Consider the following 21,838-nt stretch of genomic DNA (forward strand, 5'->3'; position numbering starts at 1 on the left):
ACCAAAAAAACTTGAGTTCTTGAGGCTTTCAGATGTTCCACAGCAAATAAAGCCAGTAGATCATATTAATGTATCTACATGATATAAACCCTAAAAATATACCTAAGAAAAAGTAACATCACAGATCACAGTGTCTCAAGGCTGAATGACCCAAAAATGGAAGTTTTTGTTCCTGACAATTTGACATTTCACATCTTAAAATCACAGCAGAATAAATTCTATTTCAGACAAATATAAACAGGTACCCTAATTTCTCTCATCTTTTGTAAGAAAGTGATGAGTACCTTAAATATACCTATTTTTGATGTAAGCATCAGAATGGTTTCTTGGTTAAGAGCTACAAATCTCTCCCCAAGTCAGAAATATTCCTGTCTGTGCAGCTGCATGAAGACAGACATGCAGTCTCAGAATGAATTTCTGATTTGATTTTTCCTTAAAACATTCCTTAAAACATCCCAATGGATTCTCAGCAGGCAGATTAAAGAAAAACAGATTTCACAGAAAACAACAGGAACAGCATATATACAGAAAGTTAATCCAAGATTGGTTCCACAGCCAGACTCACATTCACTGCATGTGCTTTGAGCTCATTATGCAGAATTTGGCTACTCATTTAATTTCTAATGTACTGACTTGTTTCAACTACTATTCTCGTTTATACAGCTCATGAGAACTTGAATTTGTAACTGCAGGCTGAAAGTAGATTTGGATTAATAAATCTGACCTTCTGCACCCCCAATCCTTCATATCTGATGTTCTGGTTGAACAGTTTTGGTTATCTTCAACATTCACAGTGGACAGTGATCAACTCCTGGATACAAATTACTTACAGGCAATATTTTCTTCAGGCCACAACGTAAAAACTCATTTCTCAAGTGTATCCTGAAATCAAGATCATCAGGAGATGTAACAAGGGCATTGATGAGCTGCATACATGCTACCTGTAATCAGAAATACAGAATGAAAATCAATATTTCAGTTACTGTTTCAGTTTAATTATAAAACCAAAGAGATAGATATTATTTATTATGCAGCATACATGCAACACTTGGGTTTATTTCAGCAACAGCAAATACTGCTCTGTTTCTATATCAGGATGCTTCTGCTGTGTCAAAATAGTACCATATGAATGATCATCACAGAATAATATCATGGAATGGTTTGAGTTGGAAGGGACCTTAAAGCTCATCCAGGGCCACCCCTGCCATGGGCAGGGACACCTTCCACTGTCCCAGGCTGCTTCAAGTCCCAATATCCAACCTGGCCTTGGACACTACCAGGGATCCAGCAGCAGTCACAGCTTCTCTGGGCACCCTGTGCCAGGGCATCCCCATCCTAAAATCATGCACTAGTTACTCCCAAACTAAAGTTGCCCATTGTACCTCCTTCTCTTTCTCCTCAGTATTCACCAGTTTGAAAACAAACTGGTTCTACAATAACTAAAAACTTAAAAAACCCCACATCAGAACCACCCAATAAACACCCATACCCAAATTAGTCACATCCCAGGTGTTTTGTCCATTCCTGCAGAGCACTTCTGCAAAACACCTGAAGTCTCAGGGTAGTGGCTAATGCTTTAATTGAACAGTTATGCACTTTAATTGATTTATTTGGAAAGAGGTAGACAACAGCACAACGCCAAAAGTGCTGACCCACGTTAAAAGACTAAAATGGGACTCAAGGGAAATACCAAGTTTGGTAAAAGATGTTAACTGCAAATAGAAGTAACTTTAGAGTATGACAAAAAGATCAATAGCTGCAGAGGAAAAAGATCAGATGTTGTAATGCATTAATTGAGTTTATATTGTGTTTCATCGGATTTGTAATCTGTATCATGTGGTTAGTCCTTACTCAGCTGTAACCTAACTCTTCCACTCCCACTTCTCCCTGATTGGGTAGTGTCTTGTCCCTGCCTCTGGGCCCTGCCCCCTGGGGAAAAAGCCCCAGCACAGGCGGGGCCTTGGCACTCTGGCACCGGTGAGCGATCGGGAAAGGTCTCCAGCCAAGGCAGGGCAGGACTCGAGAGTAAAGCAATATTTTCCCTCCCGGACAAAGAGCAGGCTCTTTCTTTTTGCCATCAGCAGTCGTCTAGTCTCATGAAGAAATACCACAATCAGATAAAAAGCACCTTCATGTTTTAATTACATTCACTATTTAGCTTTAATAGAACACCTTATGGAGTGTCAAATTTCTATTAAAACACCCTTTCAGAAGCACTCTTGCTAGAGCTGCATCTTCAGATAATGCAGTATCATTGTGCTTGCTTGAATGATTCTTGTTATTTTACTATGACATGACTTAACAAGCCAAAGCAGATGTCCATTCTGAAATTAATAGAGAAGAGATGCCATCTGCTCTGATTCCTTCTGCCAGACAGACTCTACCTTAATGGCTTGTGCTAATACATTACCAGCAAAGAAGGATTTTGTCAGGAACAAGGTAATGAGTCTTGCAATTGTGTCTTCACTGAGGTATCAGGGAGCTTTGGGAGGGGGAGGTTGGCAGGAATGGTGGGTGGTGGTTGTTGTTTACCTTAAATCAACAAGGTCATGGAGTAGAAAACTCCAGAATGAATTCTTCAGTGATAGCATTATTAACATTAGAATGTCATTTATAGAAACATTGGTTTTTAACTCATCAACTCTGAAACAAGAGGTGCTGATGGTAAACACAGCATTAGGGCAACTACAGCTGATGTGTATTTGAGCCAAGATGGGGAAAAAGGCATCCCAAGGATACCTGCCCTGCCTGTATTTTCCCATATCTTTCAGCCAAGGTAGCTGAAAAATAAATTTTAGTACAAAATATACATAACTACTGTATTATGAGAAGGTAATAAGTCAAAGTCATCCTTTATTAGGATATTCAGCCACTTGGCCTCCTTGCAAAAATGGCAGTACTAAAATATCCCAACCAATCTCAATTAAAAAAAGCTTAGATCTTAGCACCAACCAAAACTCTTGTGCCCACAGAGTATAAAAACCTCTATCCATGGACAAATAAGCAGCAATGAACATGATTCTAAGTCATGACTTAGTAAAAATCACCGGCACAGATTATTTACTATTTTATAAAAATAATTTGGAAAGCTCCCTAGATTACCCCCAGAGAAGCACTAGTGCCTGATGAAAGGCACACGTTGAACAGACACAGCAAGGAATGCAGAGTCCTTGTTGACAAAAGTGCCAATAATATCCTGCTGCAATTCACTCATCCCGAAAGGAACCCTGCCAAAAATGGGCACACCTGCCATCATTAGCATTTATCTGAATATTCAAGAGGCCACAGGTACTGCTGCCTAAAGTACCAGCACTAGGAACAGATCTGTTACCTGAACATTACACCTGGCATCCAAGGAAAGAAATATCACTAATTACTCTCTTTACTAAGGTCAAGATTCCTTCATCCTATTTTTGGGATAGGAAGTGAGTTCCTTGGCCTCCCACCACTAACAAGTAGAAAACCTAGTACCATTAGGCCACTGGTATTTATTTCTCCTCTTTTACTGACCACTGGATTAATGGCACTAAAATGTTCTATGTAAATTAAAGGTCACCAAGCAATACGGTGCTCCAGCCTTTTAGCTGAAGCACACAGAAAGGCAAACTCACCTGCAGCTGGATGAACTCGTGGTTCTCCAGGCCTTCAACAATCTGAGAGAAACGCTCCTCCCTGCTGTGCCTTTCAGCAGCAGTTGTTATAGCACCTAAAAGCTTGTCCAAGCTAAGAGAAAGACAAACTGTCAAAAGAGTACAGCCCAGCCAACTTGCTCATTTTAAACATACTCAGCCCACTAGTCACACAACTCAAGACTTTAGTGCACTGACAGAGTTTAAATGCATTTATCTATAGAAAGTTGAAAACAATCCAAGAACCAAGTGTTAAAAATGTCTACAGGATTAATGTTGAAATAAGAAAAAAAGGTGAACAACTCTCTATATTATTATTTCAGCTAAGAAACAACCAATGAGGGGAAAAAATTCCTACCTTTGCAAGACTGTGCACTTGAAAACAGCTGACATGTTTAACATCTGGAAATTCTAATAAATTGTGTCTTAATCTATTTATTGCATAGAAGACATGAATTTTGCCCATTTTAACCTTCAGTAAATAAACACAGTGGTGAATTTACAGGAACCATATGCCAAGTGATTATCTTTGTTTTAAAAATCTCATGGGCAAGTGCTAAATAACTCCAAGTTGAACTGTTGCAAAGCCCAGCTGTAAATGTAAACTTCTTGTTCCGGTGGTAGAGTGGTGATTTGTCCTTTCAGACCTTCCACTTCAGCCACAGTGTGTAGGTCTCTGCTCATTTGCTTTTCTCTGATTTAATACTGAATTAAGGCAACACAACAAGTGAAGTCTCTTTAATTTTAAACCACATTATTAACAACTTCATAGGTTACATTTGTTTCACTGACAACTTCTCACCTGTGTCCAAATTAACAACTCAGGAGCACAAAAAAAAGCTTCAATATCTCACTTACATGTTTTCCTCTCCAACAATGCAGATAGCCGAAAGTATTTTCACTGTCTCAGTCATCATGTGCGGTTGCTTTGGATCGATTGCTCTTGACAATAGCAAGAGACTTCTTTCATCTCCTAGAATCCTTTGCAAACCGTACTGGGAGAAACAAAAAGCTCATGGTGAAAAGGTTGTGCTTGCCTTGGATACTCATCACCAACTTAAGATCCTGAGGGATTCTCCCAACTCCTCCCACCCAGAGGGGGTTTGGCAACACTACCAAAACCCCTGGCCATCATTGCTTGGGGACACGGGTCAATGTCCCCAGTCTTGCATTTGAGGCTTTCTCCTGACAGAGAGAGATTCAGCTCCTCAGGAGGACACCAGGACCTTGTAAAATCAGTACCTACCAAAAGAGAAATCAGGTTTTATTTTCTATCTATATCTGAAAGACCTCAGAAATATGAAAAATCTGCTTTTCTCCCACTTCATTAGACAAACTCTTCTGTGAGATTTTTCTAAACTGAGTAAAAGTAATTACAAGTAACTTATGCAGTTTTATTTGCTGGGGAGGATACATAAATACAAGACTTCAGATTTTGCTATGAATAAAGTAAAATTACAAGTTTAACACATCAGCTTCTAAAAGGTACTCATACTCTGTAAACCTCAGTAACCTGTGTTAGAAACAAATTAGATACAACTTAACCTAATCCTTTACCCATGACCTATCAACTTAAAAACTGCAGCTAAAAAGATATCAAATCCTAGTCAATTTAAATCAGGTGAAAAGTACATTATATTAACAATCATGTATTGAAATCTGAATTTGGAAAGCTTTTTTTTTTCAGTTTCCAAGTAATTCATTTCCAAATTCACTTACCTTAAATTTATACTATCATCCTCTCTTTATCAAATATTTTACTTCCAAAGATCAGCAGCATTTAACAAAATTAAGAAAAAATGCAGAAAGGTTCATGAAGAAGACTCTCAAGAGAAGTTACGCTGAGTTTAAGACCTGCATTTCCAAAGAGTTAAACACTGGATATACAAGCTTTCCTTCCTTCTCCAACATTTAACATGCCATATACATCTTGAACTCAACAAAACCCAATCATGCTAGAAGTATGTGACTTTAAAATAATACTTACTTTATTGTTCATAAATGCTTTGAGGCACTGGATAAGTTTATGTTGATTCTTCTTATCAATACTTTCTTGCCTTGAAAGGAATGAGGAAAATCACATAAGGGAAATCTTTACAACCTCCCCATCTCTCCCTTCAAATGATCAAGGTCCTTACTGTTTCTTGTCCAGAAGCTTTTCCAATGCATCCAACAGAAGTCCAAGACCTTCAAGTCCAAAATTGTTAACCCAGCTGGAAAAAAAATCCAAAGAAAACTGCTTTTAATTATTTCTTAATCAAACACAAAACTTGCAAAGCTATTTCTCTGTTACTGCTTATGCATCCCTTCATAGGCTCCACTTCTGGTCTCACTTCCCAAAAGACCTGATCAGCCACAAAGGCAAACAGTTCCAACAAGTACAAATTGCTGAAAGCCACAGTGAAAGGTGAGGAGATATTGCAGCCAGCTGCAAACATTTCACTTATCCTTATCCAGGGTGCTGAGAACACTGCTCTCCTGTCAACAAGCATTAGCATAATTACTCTGGTTTCAAAAAAAAAAAAAAAAACCCAAAGCCTACAACTCTCCTGCTTAGCAAAAACAGCATGATGACAACTACTGCAGAAATTGCTCTGCTTACCTGACTGGATTGCTGGTTAGAGACACTCTCAAAGACTCCAGGCAATTAAGAAGTTTTTCATCTGAAATTCCAGATCTCAGTTCATGGATATATTCTTGTGAGGACAGGGTACATTCATGCTTGCTGTTCTTTAGTCCACCCTATCACAGAAGGCAGAATGCTGCTGAGTGTTCTAGTGATCAATGTTTAGATGAAAAAACAGAAGACTAATAGTTCCATATGAATTTTCAAATCATAGTACAAGTATTCAAGACACCTGACTTGGATTTGTCATCAGTGTTTAATATTTTTGGTTTTACATCACAAGGATAATTATTTTTGCTGGAATCTTTTTCACTTCTTTGAGTAAAAGTGCATGTACTACAAACTGAATATAAAATTTAATTCCATCATCCAGCTGTATTAAGATATTTAATGAGTGTATTAAACATCTACTTCACAACACTATTGGAAACAATCATAAAGAGAGACATGGAAAAAGTCCAGTTCATGCAACTTCACAAGCCATTTTTTTGCTGTACCATAGTCCATGTTTGGCCCCCAATAGAGATCTCTAGAAGATCTTGTTTGCCACAAAAAAATCATATGGGAGATTTAACAAAGAGCCCTCTCCTGCTGAAGTGCCACTACAGAAGAATAACTACTTACACAGTATTTCACTATTAAAATACCTGAATATCACTTTTTAGAGCTATAGTATTCAAACTCATGAACAAGACAAAACATTTTTCCAAAAGGTGCAACTAATCTTTTGTACAGCTCTGACAAGTTGCAGTAAGCTTATCTCAGAAGAGTGGTTTTGATTCATTTGCAGCTCCTAAAGCTCCTTAGCCCTGAAGGGTCTATTGAAGAGAACCTGATAAAGATGTCATGGGTATAAAGGCAATATCAAGTGCCTGTCCTAGAAGAGGATTCATATGCATTTGGTTTTAATTGTATCACTTCCACTACAAATATTCAAATTGTCTCTCTTTCACAAAGCTCCACTTCTTATGAAGTTTCTGGTTTGCTCTCTTCAAATTCTTACCGTTCATTTTCCAAACATATGCTAAGTATGGCTGATGACAAAATGATTTGGCTAAACTTAAGTTAATGACTTTGACCTAGCCAGATTCAAGGCACAAAACAGAACTGAGTTCACAATATACTTTCAGATTCAGAACAAAACCAGGACAGACTGTGACTGCAGAGATAACAGGATCCTCTGCACTGTGTCAGCTTTGAGGATGTTCCTTACTGACATGCAAAGCACCTTTAGCTGGGCATCACATGCCAGGTACACATAAAAGGACCAAGGCAAAGATGAGTAAGAAGGATATAAAGGGACTAGAATCAGTCACCATGAACATCCTAAACAAAGAGATGCTCTTCCACTGAAAGAAAAAGGAATAAATGGGTGGGGATTATCTTTATAAGACTAGGAGCTGCTTGTAAATTAGGTTAATATATCAAAAAATCATCAAAATGCAGAAAAATCATCACTCTGAAGGACCATAAGATAAAGAACTAGGAAAAAGGAACAGCTTTATCCCACCCATTGGACATATGGGAATCAGAAGAGATTTTATATGTAACCAATGCACATCATCTACACAATATAGATCTAACTGGGCACAAATTTTGTCATTTCAGCCATTCCCTAAATGGTAAAAGAAGAGAACAGAAATGCTGCTGAGAGCCACAAAATGCACACAGATGAGACAATGGCAAGTTCAATCAATGCCATTGCCTGTTAAGCTAGACCCTGAAAAGCACTCTAGAATGCAAGTGGTTTTTCCCAAGAGATGAGTTTGTCTTTTTACTGCAGTCTGCTGCAAGCTCCAAAGGAGATTCCAGCTCAGACTGGGGCAACCTGAAGTCTTTGCTACCCATTGTTTTGTATTTAAACCAAGGTGGGATCTTGCTGTCTCCTCTTTCTGTGCCATCCAGGCCATTAATGAAGCACCTCTGCTCTGCCTAGTCCCTTATTTTCAGAAGACCCATGACTCCCTCAAAAAAAGATCAATAGTTCAAAGTGTCAGCGTGCTCTACTAAGGCTCTTTCCCATGGCTTGCAGGACAGGCACATTTCTTCACTGGTTCTTTGAAAAAGCACCTTCAACTGCACAGCAATAAGGAACCAACTCCTCTTCCTTATTTTCCTCCCTCTTCAAAATGGTCACTCAAGACAGCTCATAAAAATCCATTCTTGAAATCTTTCAGAGAACTTTCAACTTACCAGGATTATTTTCTGTTATTCCCTGCAATCAGTGTCTCAGTCTCAATGCACTCTTACCTCTAGCCATCCTAACTCGAATGCTGAATCAGGTGCTACTTTTTTTATTTCCCTATTCAAAGAGAATTTGATTGGAATACTATCTTTAAGTATTGCTGTGCCTTTATATGGATCAGATTTTAACACAAACATTTCTCACTTACTTTGAGATATATAAGGTCTCAGCGAAAAATGTTTTACAGGAGAACATCTAATAAAGATGAAAGCAAAAGTGAAGTAGAAAGAAACTGAAAAAGTCAGGCGCCACATAAGAATGTTCAGAGATTAAACCAATGCTTAAGAATGAAAATCTTAGAAATTACTTTCTGACCAGTCACCTTCACAGTGTTACAATTAAGGGAGAGAATGATTCATTGATGCCAACTCAAATAAGAGACTGCACCACACAGCAGTCCCACCAGTGCTGAGGATCCTGTGCAAAATTCAAATAAGTTCAAGCTCCCAAGTTCCCATGAACAGGGAAACCTCTTCTCTGCAATCTCTATAACTCAACAGCAGTACCAGGAACATCCCAAAATTCTTCTCCCTGATCACAGTGAATCTGTAAATCTTCAAGGAAATAGCTCCATGTGCTGGCAGAAGCAAACAGTTCCTAAAGGATGAATCCTGGAAGAAGCGCACGGAGGTGCAAGCGCTCATTAAGCCATAATATGCAGAAGCCATATTCCAGGCACAGCATTTCTTATTTTAGTATTTAGCAAGTTATTTGCACAAAAACATGCTTTTAATGCGGAGCTGTTCTTGCTCTCTATCAGACCCTGAACTTAAATGCATGGGGAAGAAAACATCTTAGAATTTCTCCCCTACCCATTGTGGGAACATCAGCTTCCTTTATAAAATAACCTCTTCACAAAGCAGTTGTTCAGGCTAATTCACACCATAAGGAAATTACACAGCAGCAGGGATTATGTGAAACTGGTTTTAACACACTGAACTGGAAAATGAATAAATTGGCCCCTCAAAAAATCAAATACCTTTAAATACATAAGCACATGGAAGGTATTTTCCTCAGTCAGGGGAAGAACCAATAGTGTGTACAAAACTAAAAAGTACTGGTGAATATAAAAGTCTCTTTAAAGGCCACTCTGAATAAAACAAAGCCAAGAGGAAAATATATAAGAATATAGTGTGTAGGATAAAAACCTAACTACATCTGAGGTGATGATTAGACAGTTCTAAGTCATAGATTGTTCTCTATTATTTACTACAGAATTTAATTACTGAATATGACCCAAGTAAAAAGCCTTGCTGTACACCTGAAAAGCCGGTTTCGGCTGTAATAAAAAATAAAGTCCATCCATAATTTAAATGAATATCTTTGCTTTCAGCCACTATTTAAAATCCATATGCAATTATTCCCAAAAAACCCCCATTTTTTCCAGGAAACAAAAACTAGCAGAACTCTGTCCTGGGGTGACTGTGTATCCCCAATCATCTGTTGGGTGCAGGGGGGAGGGCAAGCGCGGTTTGTTTTTCCCCAGGAAAACTCTGCTCATCAGAGTGACCTTGAAGCGGGGGAGTTGGAACATGGCAAGACGAAAGAAGCTCTGGTGTTTTTTTCCCGGGCAGTTAGTTAGTTTAGTGCTAGCGTAGTTAGACGCTGTAGAATAGCTGAAGCTTTTTTGCCTTTTTTTTTGCTTTTTTTTTTTTTTTCCTTTTTTTTTCCTTCCTATTTGCTTTTTTGCCCTCTCCTCAGAACTGTTCCAACCTCTCCGGACTAAAGACCTGAGGAAGCACCGGGGGCCTCCACAGGGGACCCACCCCACCAAGACCAGCCCTGCACATCTCCTTTCTTCCAACGTCAGCAGAGATGGAGCGGTAGAGCACAGTGACAATCCTCAAGAGGAGACTTTCTTTAAGTTTGTTATCCCTCCGTAAGCAGCACGAAGCTCTTGTCATCGGGTATTGTGCTGGGAGTGCTTTGCCTGTTTAATAAACAGGTTTTTTCCACTTCTCTCTAAAGAAGTCTTTTTTCCCGAACCAGTTGGGGGAGGGGAGGGGGGCCCCTTAGGAGGATTACTCCCAAAATATGCCTGAAACCACCACAAACTTCCTGGTGCCCAACGTGGGGCTCAAGAGAGTGGAAAAACCCTGTACTGATTAGTATTTAGCAGTCAGTAACTATGCTGCTTGAACTTATGTCTCTTGGGGTGGGGGCCTTGATGTGTTTTGAATTCTTAGGCTTCTTTGAGGTCTTAATACCTTTGTAGTCCTTAGGTTTATTTGCATATCCAGAGATAGCCCCAATATTGTCATTAATACGCAGTTTTTACAGTAGAGGGACACGGATTAGAGTAGCTATTGGCCTTGGTTTAATGATAATAATTTGTAGGAAGTTTATAAAGGTGCTGAGATCTTTTCCTACTATGTATGGGTCATGGTTATAGTTATTCACCGTGTTTGTGGGAGGAGGAGCAGAGGGTGAAGCGTTGCAGTCTTTCGTTTCCTTCTTCTCCTCTGAATCGGTTAAATCATTGTTGGAGAATGTTCAGTTTCCCCTGAGTGTTAAAGAGACCATCTTTCTGGTATGTCATCTGGTAAGCCTCCTCTATATGGTCTGCAGCTTCTCTAGAATATGGGCTGAGATTTCTAGAGGGGCTGATGAAACTCCTGACCCAGGCAGAGGAAATCCCGAGTGGTGTGGAGAATGGGAGGATATGGGCCAACTCCTCAAGGAATTCTCTGACCCTGTAGTCTGGGATTTTCCACGGGAACAAATTCAGAATCCAGTGGAGCTGGGGAAATACCTGAAAGAGAGGTACCATGATGGCTCTAAGGGGGAAAAGATGGCTGCAGTAAGCTGGGCCCTGGCATATGCTTATCGCACATTGCTAGAGACTGTAGGGCAGCAGACAGAGGCAGGGGGGGAAGGGATACAGATCAACAGCTACCCCAGTCACTCAGGCTGCAGCCAACACCCCAGTTATGAAGCCAGCAGCTAAACTAGAACCTGAGCCTGAGTCGGCAGCTAAACCAGACAGTAAGCCTAAGCCCCTGGCAGTTGCTCCGGCAAAGAAGCACACAGGCAAAACCGATCGACCAGTGGACGATGATGACCCAAGAGAAGGACCTTCACCAAAATCAGAAGCCAAAGCTTCTAGCACAGGATCAGAAGCCAATATTGATTCCTTTTCCCTGAAGGACCTTCGGGGCCTAAGAAAAGATTACCGGCGACAACCTGATGAATCTATAATTAGTTAGTTAGTCCGTCTTTGGGATGCTGCAGGCGAGGCTACAATTCTGGATGGCACTGAAGCAAGGCATCTGGGATCCCTGTTACATGATCCAGTCATCAACCAGGAGATGATGAGAGAGGCTAGTCCTTGCAGTCTCTGGATACGGGTCCTAGGAAGTGTGGCAGAAAGATACTTGTGTGCAGATGATCTCTATATGCAGCAAACCCCATGGAAGACCATAGAACAAGGGATTCAATGCTTGAGAGAAATGGCAGTGGCAGAGATGGTTTTCTCAGATGACATAAACACTAAGAACCCAGACTTAGTATCATGTACATCTGTGATGTGGCAAAAACTTATACTACTCGGGCCATTAGAATACGCTTCTGCTTTAGCAGTAATGAAGCGGGAGGACATGGAGGAGACTGTGCTTGATATGGCAAAGAAGCTCCGAGCATATGCAGATGCTGTGCATGGCCCAACACACGCCAGAATCGCAGCTGTAGAAACACGTCTACAGAAACTAGAGGATAAGATAGATGAGAATCATAAGAAACTCAGGGAGGAGATTAGAGAGGACTTTCTCCAAATCTCAGCAGTACAGATCAGAGGTTCTGGTACCCAACGTAGATGCTCCCCAGCTAGGGAGAGAGGATATACTCCACATGCTGAGCTGTGGTTCTTCCTACGGGATTGCGGAGAAAATATGAACAGATGGGATGGAAAATCTACGGCTGCCCTGGCACAACGGGTGCGTGAATTGAAGGAAGTCAAGACTCAAAGAGGGAGTTCCACCAAAAGGGAAGCAGCTCCAGTTGCCCGTAGCCGAACTGCCAGGTATGACGATGATGACATGTCCGACCCCCTTGAAGGAACCTCTAAGACATATGCTCAAGGAAATAAGGATAACCAGGCTTAGAGGGGCCCTGCCTCTAGCCAGGTAGAGGCTAGGGAAAACCGTGTATTTTGGACTGTGTAGATTCGTTGGCCTGGCACATCTGAACCACAAAAATATGAGGCCTTAGTTGATACTGGTGCGCAGTGCACATTAATGCCATCAAGACATGTAGGGGCAGAATCTGTCTCTATTGCTGGCGTGACAGGGGGATCACAAGATTTTACTTTAGTAGAAGCAGATGTGAGCCTAACTAGAAAGGAATGGGAGAAACACCCTATTGTGACTAGCCCAGAGACCCCATGCATTTTGGGCATAGATTACCTCCGAAGTGGGTATTTCAAAGACCCGAAAGGACTCAGGTGGGCATTCGGGATAGCGGCTGTAGTGACAGAGGGCATCCGGCAATTGAACACCTTGCCTGGATTGTCTGAGAATCCATCTGCACTAGGACTCCTGAAAGTGCAAGAGCAACGGGTACCAATTGCCACTTCTATAGTGCACCGCCGACAGTATAGAACAACTCGAGATGCTGTGATTCCCATCCATAAGATGATTCAAGAGCTGGAGAGCCAAGGGGTGGTTAGTAAAACCCACTCACCCTTCAACAGCCCCATTTGGCCTGTGCGTAAATCTGAAGGAAAATAGAGATTGACTGTAGACTACCGTGCATTGAATGAGGTGACACCGCCACTGAGTGCTGCTGTGCCAGACATGTTGGAGCTCCAGTACGAGCTGGAGTCCAAGGCAGCAAAATAGTATGCCACGATTGATATTGCCAATGCATTTTTCTCCATTCCTTTGGCAGCAGAATGCAAGCCTCAGTTTGCCTTCACATAGAAAGGAGTGCAGTACACCTAGAACCGACTGCCCCAGGGGTGGAAGCACAGTCCTACCATCTGCCATGGACTGATCCAGACTGCACTAGAAAAAAGTGAGGCTCCAGAACATCTACAGTATATTGATGACATCATTGTGTGGAGGAACACAGCAGTAGAAGTGTTTGAGAAAAGAAAAAAAATCATCCAGATCCTCCTGGAAGCCGGTTTCGCTATCAAGAAGAGTAAAGTTAAGGGACCAGCTCATGAGATCCAGTTCCTGGGAGTAAAGTGGCAAGATGGACGGCGGCAGATTCCCACTGAGGTCATCAATAAGATCACTGCAATGTCCCCACCAACCAGCAAAAAGGAGACACAAGCTTTCCTAAGTGCTATAGGTTTCTGGAAGATGCATATTCCCGAGTATAGTCAGATTGTGAGCCCTCTTTACCTGGTCACCCACAAAAAGAACGATTTCCACTGGGGCCCTGAGCAGCAGCAAGCTTTTGCCCAGATCAAGCAGGAGATCGCTCATGCAGTGGCCCTTAGCCCAGTGAGGACGGGACCAGATGTGAAGAACGTGCTCTACTCTGCAGCCGGGAACAATGGCCTGTCCTGGAGCCTTTGGCAGAAGGTGCCTGGTGAGACTCAAAGCCGGCCACTAGAATTTTGGAGTCGAAGTTACAGAAGGTCTGAAGCCAATTACACCCCAACTGAGAAGGAAATCTTAGCAGCAGCCTTTGAAGGAGTTCAAGCTGCCTCGGAAGTGATTGGTACAGAGGCGCAACTCCTCCTGGCACCCCGACTGCCTGTGCTAGGGTGGATGTTCAAAGGGGAGGTTCCCTCCACCCATCATGCCACTGATGCCACATGGAGCAAGTAGATTGCTCTTATTACGCAGCGCGCCCATATGGGTAAACTGAATCGTCCTGGGATTTTAGAAATAATTACCAATTAGCTTGAGGGTGAAAATTTTAGCCTCACAGATGAAGAACAAGAGAAAGTGACACGGGCTGAAGAGGCTCCACCATACAACCAATTGCCAGCAGAGGAGACGCATTATGCCCTTTTCACTGACGGTTCCTGTCGTGTTGTAGGGATAAACCGGAAGTGGAAAGCAGCCGTGTGGAGCCCCACACGACAGGTTGCTGAGGCCACTGAAGGAGAGAGTGGATCAAGTCAACTTGCAGAACTCAAGGCTGTTCAATTGGCCTTGGATATTGCTGAAAGAGAGGGGTGGCCGAGGCTCTACCTCTATACCGATTCATGGATAGTAGCCAATGCTCTGTGGAGATGGCTGAAGAGGTGTAAAGAGGCTAATTGGCAGCATGGAGGGAAACCAATTTAGGCTACTAAGGAGTGGAAAGACATTGCTACCAGGGTAAGGAGGCTACCTGTGAAAGTCCGTCACGTAGATGCCCACATCCCCAAGAGTAGAGCTAATGAGGAGCATCGAAACAACGAGCAGGTAGATCGGACAGCAAAAATAGAAGTGTCAAAGATTAATTTAGATTGGGAACACAAAGGAGAGTTGTTTTTATCTCAATGGGCCCATGATGCCTCAGGCCATCAGGGCAGAGATGCCACCTATAAGTGGGCCCGAGACCGAGGAGTAAATCTAACCTTAGACAGTATTTCTCAGGTTATCCACAACTGTGAGACGTGTGCTGCAATCAAGCAGGCCAAACGGGTAAAGCCCCTATGGTATGGCGGGCAATAGTCCAAGTATAAGTATGGGGAAGCCTGGGAGATTGACTACATCACCCTTCCACAAACCCACCAAGGCAAGCGCTACGTGCTCACAATAGTGGAAGCCACCACGGGGTGGCTGGAGGCCTACCCTGTGCCCCATGCTACGGCCCGGAACACCATCCTGGGCCTTAAAAAGCAAGTCCTGTAGAGGCATAGTACCCCCGAGAGAACTGAGTCAGACAACGGGACTCATTTCAAGAACAGCCTTATTAACACCTGGGCTAGGGAACATGGCATTGAGTAAGGGTACTATATTCCCTACCATGCACCCGCTGCAGGCAAAGTAGAGAAGCACAATGCATTGTTAAAAACCCAGTTGAAAGCATTGGGTGGGGGATCTTTCAAGAATTGGGAGCAGCATTTGGCAAAGGCCACCCGGTTGGTCAACACCCGAGGCTCCACCAACCGAGCAGGCCCTGCCCAGGCTGAGCCTCTGCATACAATAGATGGAGATAAAGTCCCAGTGGTGCATGTCAGAGGTCTGTTAGGGAAGACAGTGTGGATCAAGTCTGCCTCAAGTACAGACAAACCCATTCGTGGGGTTGTCTTTGCTCAGAGACCAGGTTGCACATAGTGGATAATGCAGAAAGATGAAACAACACGATGTGTACCTCAGAGAGATCTGATTGTTGAGTGAGAATCATTTATAAACATCACTGTCTGCTGAATGCTATTGCCATTGTCTGTACATTAAACCACGCAGAATGAAATAGAAGGAAATGTGTAAGTGAGAGAGTATGTGTTAAGTGTTAAAAGTATGAGCAAGTATTGAAAGTATGAGTAAGTGAGAGAAGAATCCTGCTGCCCTGCAGCCTGGGGCCTGGATTCAGTGGCTCAGTGTGGAACATGACAGGAGCATGATGGGTATTGCTTGTATTTTTTTTTTTTTTTTTTTTTTTTTTTTTTGTGGAGAGAATGGATAGAAGTTTTATGTGGAATATACATTAGTTCTGTCTGTAAGTCAACGATATGGGGATAAGGGGTGGAAGATGTCCTGGGGTGACTGTGTATTTCCAATCGTCTGTTAGGTGCAGGGGGGAGGGCAAGCGCGGTTTGTTTTTCCCCAGGAAAACTCTGCTCATCAGAGTGACCTTGAAGCCGGGGAGTTAGAACACGGCAAGACGAAAGAAGCTCTGTTGTTTTTTCCCCCAGCAGTTAGTTAGTTTAGTGCTAGCGTAGTTAGACGCTGTAGAATAGCTGAAGCTTTTTTGCCTTATTTTTCCTTTTTCTTTTTTTTTCCTTTTTTTTTCCTTCCTTTTTGCTTTTTTGCCCTCTCCTCAGAACTGTTCCAACCTCTCCGGACTAAAGACCTGAGGAAGCACCGGGGGCCTCCACAGGGGACCCACCCCACCAAGACCAGCCCTGCACATCTCCTTTCTTCCAACATCAGCAGAGACAGAGCGGTAGAGCACAGTGACGATCCTCAAGAGGAGACTTTCTTTAAGTTTGTTATCCCTTCGTAAGCAGCACGAAACTCTTGTCATCGGGTATTGTGCTGAGAGTGCTTTGCCTGTTTAATAAACAAGTTTTTTCCACTTCTCGCTAAAGAAGTCTTTTTTCCTGAACCAGTTGGGGGAGGAGAAGAGGGCCCCTTAAGAGGATTTCTCCCAAAATCACTCCAACAAATTAAATCCCAAATATTTATAATATTTGAATTCAATCAAGACAACATAAAATGTAGATGAGTCCTTAATAAGAGAAAAGTTATGTTCTCAGTGATCTCATCTTAAACTTATTGACCTCCTGAATCCTCTAAATAATCTTATTCTCACATTGATATGCTGAAGTTGTCATTTCCAAGACAAGCTATGAATAATAACAATTAGGACATAAAAAATTCCACATCTAAACAGAATGAAGTAAGCCAAATACTGTCAATGTAAAATTTCAAGTGCCTGCCTTCAATAAAAAGCAAGACAAGCTTAAATTATATTTGTTGCTCACAATGAAGAGACAAGCTCAGTGAGTTTGAAGTATTTGGAAACAGACTCCTGAAAACTTGAAGAAATCCCTCAAAAATTATCTCATACAGGTAAGATAAACATGATTGAGGTGGTTGACAATTATTTTGATAAAATAAGGATTCAGTTGTGCCCACTGAACTTTTAAAACTAAGATAAAAGTCAAAAATATTCCAGCCTAATCTCTAAAAAGGGAAGTTCATAAGAGAAAACAAAACTCTCATGTTCATACTCACCGGAACTTTATTTCCAACTATCTGCATGCAGTGGTCAGCCAAGAGAGGTTATTGTGTAAAAAAGATAATAATAATATATAAATAAACACAGCACAGTACTTAGTAGGGTGTAGTTGCACAAACATTTTTCAGTGTTTAATCAGTAGTAGTTACATTCTTTTATTACTTTATCAACCTGTTTGAGGATTAGCTTCTCAACAGGAAAACAGCAGTTCTACGGCAGGAGCAACAATTTCAAATTCTTAGGTTCTGCTGCTGAATCATCAGTATTTGATACATTTACCAACAAATAACTAAATACCTGTCTTGACAGCTACATCTTGAAAGATAAAATATGCAATTTGTTAAAATTATCAAGTCAGATACTTTATATATGACAGTGAGAACATACTAATGGCATACTGACTTCCTTGTATGTATAACAACTACTTTTATTATGGAGCTTTTGATCTGTTTAGATGATGTCACCACTGAATTTAATTAAGTTTTTGTAATCAAAAACATAGCCTACAGTTATAACTCCAACTTGCATTTCAGAAAATCTCACATGACATTTTTATTCAACTGCTAAGTATGGATGCTTTTAATTACATGGATAATTAAACAGTGATTTTCAGAATGCCATCTTCTCTTTACCATGAAACAGCATCTCTCTCGATTCATGAACAAAAAGTTGACTTTCCTCCGAGGAAACTGCAGGAAGGCAGCACATCTGTGCCCTGTTCTGTCACCCTGCACAGATGACCACATTCCTGGGAATACCAGGACAATGGACATCTGCTCCAACAGCGCAGCCTCTCCTCCTCAGCTCACCTGCTGCAATCTGACAGCAGCCAGTTCATTGAATAACCACTTTTATCTGATCACCAGCTGGTTTGGTTCTGAGATCTGAATGTGACTGTATCTGTTCAGTCTCTACCTGCTTCATTTTCTACTCTTATCTCTTCCATTATTCCTTTAGGAACTCTTTCAGAAACAAAAATCTCTGCAAGTCTTTCACAATCAACACTTCTTTTCCTGAAGAAGTTTCCTCTAGAAGCACAAGAAGGGATTGCCATCACCAGACAATCTTTTCATCTCACCAATGTTCAACTATTCAGTACAGCACAAAATGTCACCAGGTTCAGCTCTGAAACGGAATTTCAATCCTTCACCAGTTCTCAGGTCTAATTTCCATGGTCAACAATCTTTCTCTTCAAGTGAGAGAAGGAACAAGAAGCACAGAAAATCACTTCCCATGAAAGCATCCAAGTCATCAGCTTCTACATGTCCTCCACCCCGAAGGAAAAACTTTATTCACCCAGTGAAACCCAAAGTTCCTTTCTCAGAACTCTGAAGACAAGTGTTTCAGAAAAGCATGGTCAACATGCTGCAGACAGCACAGAGGCAGAGAAAATGAAGCATCAAATTTAAAATAATTTGGTTAAGACAACATCAGCAAATGAGAGTGATATTTTCACATGAAGGGAGGAAGCTCAAAAGCCTAATTAAAACAAACATTAAATGAACTGCAAGAAGTCACATCAACTGTTAAAGGTGTTTTGTGAGCTCTAAACAGAAGGACCAAGTATTTTCAGTGTAAAAAAGGAAGACATAATTATCAGTGACAAAAGAAAAAGTTAGAAAATTTAGACATCATTTTGAATGCAACCAGCATTTTCATGGAAGGCAATCCTGAAGAAAAGAAAGTTTGACAATTCATGATGCAGTAAAGATTGATTAAGACTTGAATTAATTGAGCAGAATAGTAGTTGCACTAAACAGAAAATGAAATTACAAGTGAAAATGAGGTTTTGTGCCACTGTAAGATCCCAATCAACATTTAAAATTAACCTCTGTATTTTAGATTTTTTTTAACAATCAAGATGCCAGCTATTTAAAAGTTAAATTAAGATAACACGCTACAGAAAAGTTAATGTATATTTGTGAAAGATTCCATTCAAATGCTGTGATTCAATTGCAAGGAGGATGTACTGAAGTACACAAACTTCAATACAAGCTGTTTTTCCACCAGGAAAAACACTTTGCAATGTGTAAAACATCCACACTGGTGCTGACTTAAGCCCAAAGGGCACATTCACGTACAAGGAGCTTTTAGAATGACTTGGTTTTAAATTGTTAGTACATTTGGACAAATATATTCCCAGTTCTGTGAAGTTTCCCATGCTGCAGCACACATGGGGAGCAATGCAGTACAGTAAAATTTCAGCAGTGAGCCATGCCATGGTAGCCATGCTTCCCTTAATCAGCTACACAATTTTGGGGCTTGAGGCAGCTACATTTCAATAGCTGTATACATGAGAGACATCACCATTGTTCTACTATTTTGTGGGAAAAAATGCAAATACTTCCATTTCTACTTCCACTTTCTACTGCTTCAATAAAGCATTTTTGCATTCTAAGAAAATTCCAGATTTAATATTGATCATCAAGTGAAGATAAAAACCTTACAAAGCATAATTAACAGTTCCCAAAGACAGTCTAGCTCATGGTTCATAGCATTCACTGCATAAGCTTGAATTCTCCAGTAAATACTGGAATATACTTGAAATACTCCAGTAATTTGTACATTTAGTTAGACCCTACTTAAAGCACTGGATTCCTTCTAGCACACACTAAAGGACTGTGGATTTTGTTTAAGATGAACTCATGCAGGAACATCACTCCTCTCAGAACTTAAATCACCATTTTCATTACCATTTCATCACCATTGTAACACAAGCTCTTCCTCACTGAAGTTTATAATGTTTCATGCAAGGCATTTGCATAACAATTGCATGTCATTGTCATCTTAATTTTTGAAATTTAACTCTGCAGAGCTAATTTTTAAGGTTAACAAGGGACAAGTCAACTGTACTGCTTGCAGTCCATGCTTAAATATTCCTTAGGCAGACACCAACATAATCTTTACTTATTTCTCTATTTGCCATAGTCAACTTTTAACACACACAAAGCATTGCTGGTGTATTTTATAACTAATTAGTATGAACAGTTCAACTGCCGAAAATAAACTGTAGCTCTTCACTACTTGAAATTGTATTTCTCCACCCCAAAAATGTTGGGGTATCCAGTCATTTCCTTATGCTTCTTGCACCTTAAAGAAGTCAGACTTCAACAATTCTGCATGAAGGATTAATCAATCAATTAAATTACAGAGAATAATCAACATCAATGAAAAGCCAAAACATTTTTTCTATTCAAAATGTAATTTGAAACTGGTTTTAAGACCATCTTTTCACAAAAGGAGTCTAGTACATACATCATTACTGAAACCACAAAGTCAGAAACTTTGGGTACCAAAAATTCTTAAGATGAATTGCACAGAAATATGCTCAGGTTCCATCCATGACTCTACATCACTGGATTTGCAATTTCTTATAGTTTCCAAGAAAGGATCAAGTTTTTACATTGCCCAACAAGGGAAATGCAAACTAACTGCTCAGATGCAGCTGCAAGCATTTAGAAATGTGTTAGTAAGTACACATTTTTTCCTACCACTCTTAGATAAATCCAGACAAAAAATTTCAAGTTTCAAGCTTGAAAAGCATGACTCAAAGCTAAGCTCCTTCCTCAGGCGTGCCCTGGAGAGGTGACCACTTACAGATTTGGCAGTTGCAGAAATGTACTGGATAACCATCTCACGTTTTGTGCTCAAGTCTTTGTCTCGTAAAGGAGCTTTACGTTCCTCATTCAGGTTCATGTCTTCCTGCAACAGAACAGACCACAAAACATCAGGAATAACATCTCAGGATTTTTATTAGTCTTTGTTCTTTTTAAACTACTTTTGTTAAACAATTAATTTTCAAACAAACAGAAGTGACTTTTCCCCAGTTTATCTGCGTGTTTGATTTTGCCCTACCTGATTTTCTCATTTAATTCTGTCACCTCAATGGTTCACTGCTTTTGAGACTTAGACAAAATTTAAATTGCATCAAGGGTAGTTAGCATTTGTGAAATTTGGTTCAAGAAGTAAAACTAGAGGGCAAGCACAACAATTCTACACCTCAAGTTGATGCATAAGTGTCAACTCTTGTGATGTTCCTGTATTTTTAGTGAAATCTTGTCACAGTGGACACCATCCCTGCTGGTGTCCACACTACCTAATCAGAAGGCTGTAATTACATGGATTATTAGCTTGCAGAAGGGGTAGGGATGAAACTGTTCCAACTGATGTATTTAAAACAAGCCTAAAAGTCAAAATGCTCTGCTAGATTAAATCTATTAAGACACTTCTTTTAACTTAATAACTGATTAAAATACAATGCAGTCATTACTAGTCATGACTAGGTTTGCCATTAAAAGTCAAAGTAGCTTCAGACTGGCATCTAAGAGTAGTCAATGTTCCTGCAGTAACTACCGGTGAACAGCCTTGTTACAGAACTGTTGATCTCTGTGAGACAGACCTATCAGCTTCAATTGACATTACTTGGAAAAGGTAAAAACTAATCCCTTAACAAGCAAAGCAAGCAAGAGTTAATTAACAGTTATAAAATCC

The 21,838-nt window shown here is 40.7% G+C and overlaps 1 protein-coding gene across 6 annotated transcripts in view; it reads right to left on the bottom strand.

Moving 5' to 3' along the window:
* The window catches only part of DIAPH2 (diaphanous related formin 2), a 297,380-nt gene that overhangs the window by 205,467 nt on the left and 70,075 nt on the right, over positions 1-21,838 (bottom strand). For 4 of the 6 annotated variants that reach the window (XR_009208586.1, XM_058423886.1, XM_058423889.1 and 1 more), the window contains 8 exons: positions 20,945-21,049; positions 17,344-17,364; positions 6,232-6,371; positions 5,768-5,842; positions 5,617-5,686; positions 4,488-4,624; positions 3,612-3,723; positions 831-941 (listed from right to left, as the gene is read on the bottom strand). Coding sequence is in view for 5 of the 6 variants with exons in the window: in XM_058423886.1 (XP_058279869.1) it covers positions 831-941; positions 3,612-3,723; positions 4,488-4,624; positions 5,617-5,686; positions 5,768-5,842; positions 6,232-6,371; positions 17,344-17,364; positions 20,945-21,049 (771 nt within the window). In the remaining variant the exon portion in view is untranslated. The remainder of the gene's footprint in view (positions 1-830; positions 942-3,611; positions 3,724-4,487; positions 4,625-5,616; positions 5,687-5,767; positions 5,843-6,231; positions 6,372-17,343; positions 17,365-20,944; positions 21,050-21,838) is intronic. The other 2 variants (XM_058423890.1, XM_058423888.1) reach the window with 1 other exon arrangement.

The sequence above is a fragment of the Hirundo rustica genome, chromosome W, assembly GCF_015227805.2.
Source record: "Hirundo rustica isolate bHirRus1 chromosome W, bHirRus1.pri.v3, whole genome shotgun sequence".
In the NCBI taxonomy this organism is placed as follows: Eukaryota; Metazoa; Chordata; class Aves; order Passeriformes; family Hirundinidae; genus Hirundo; species Hirundo rustica.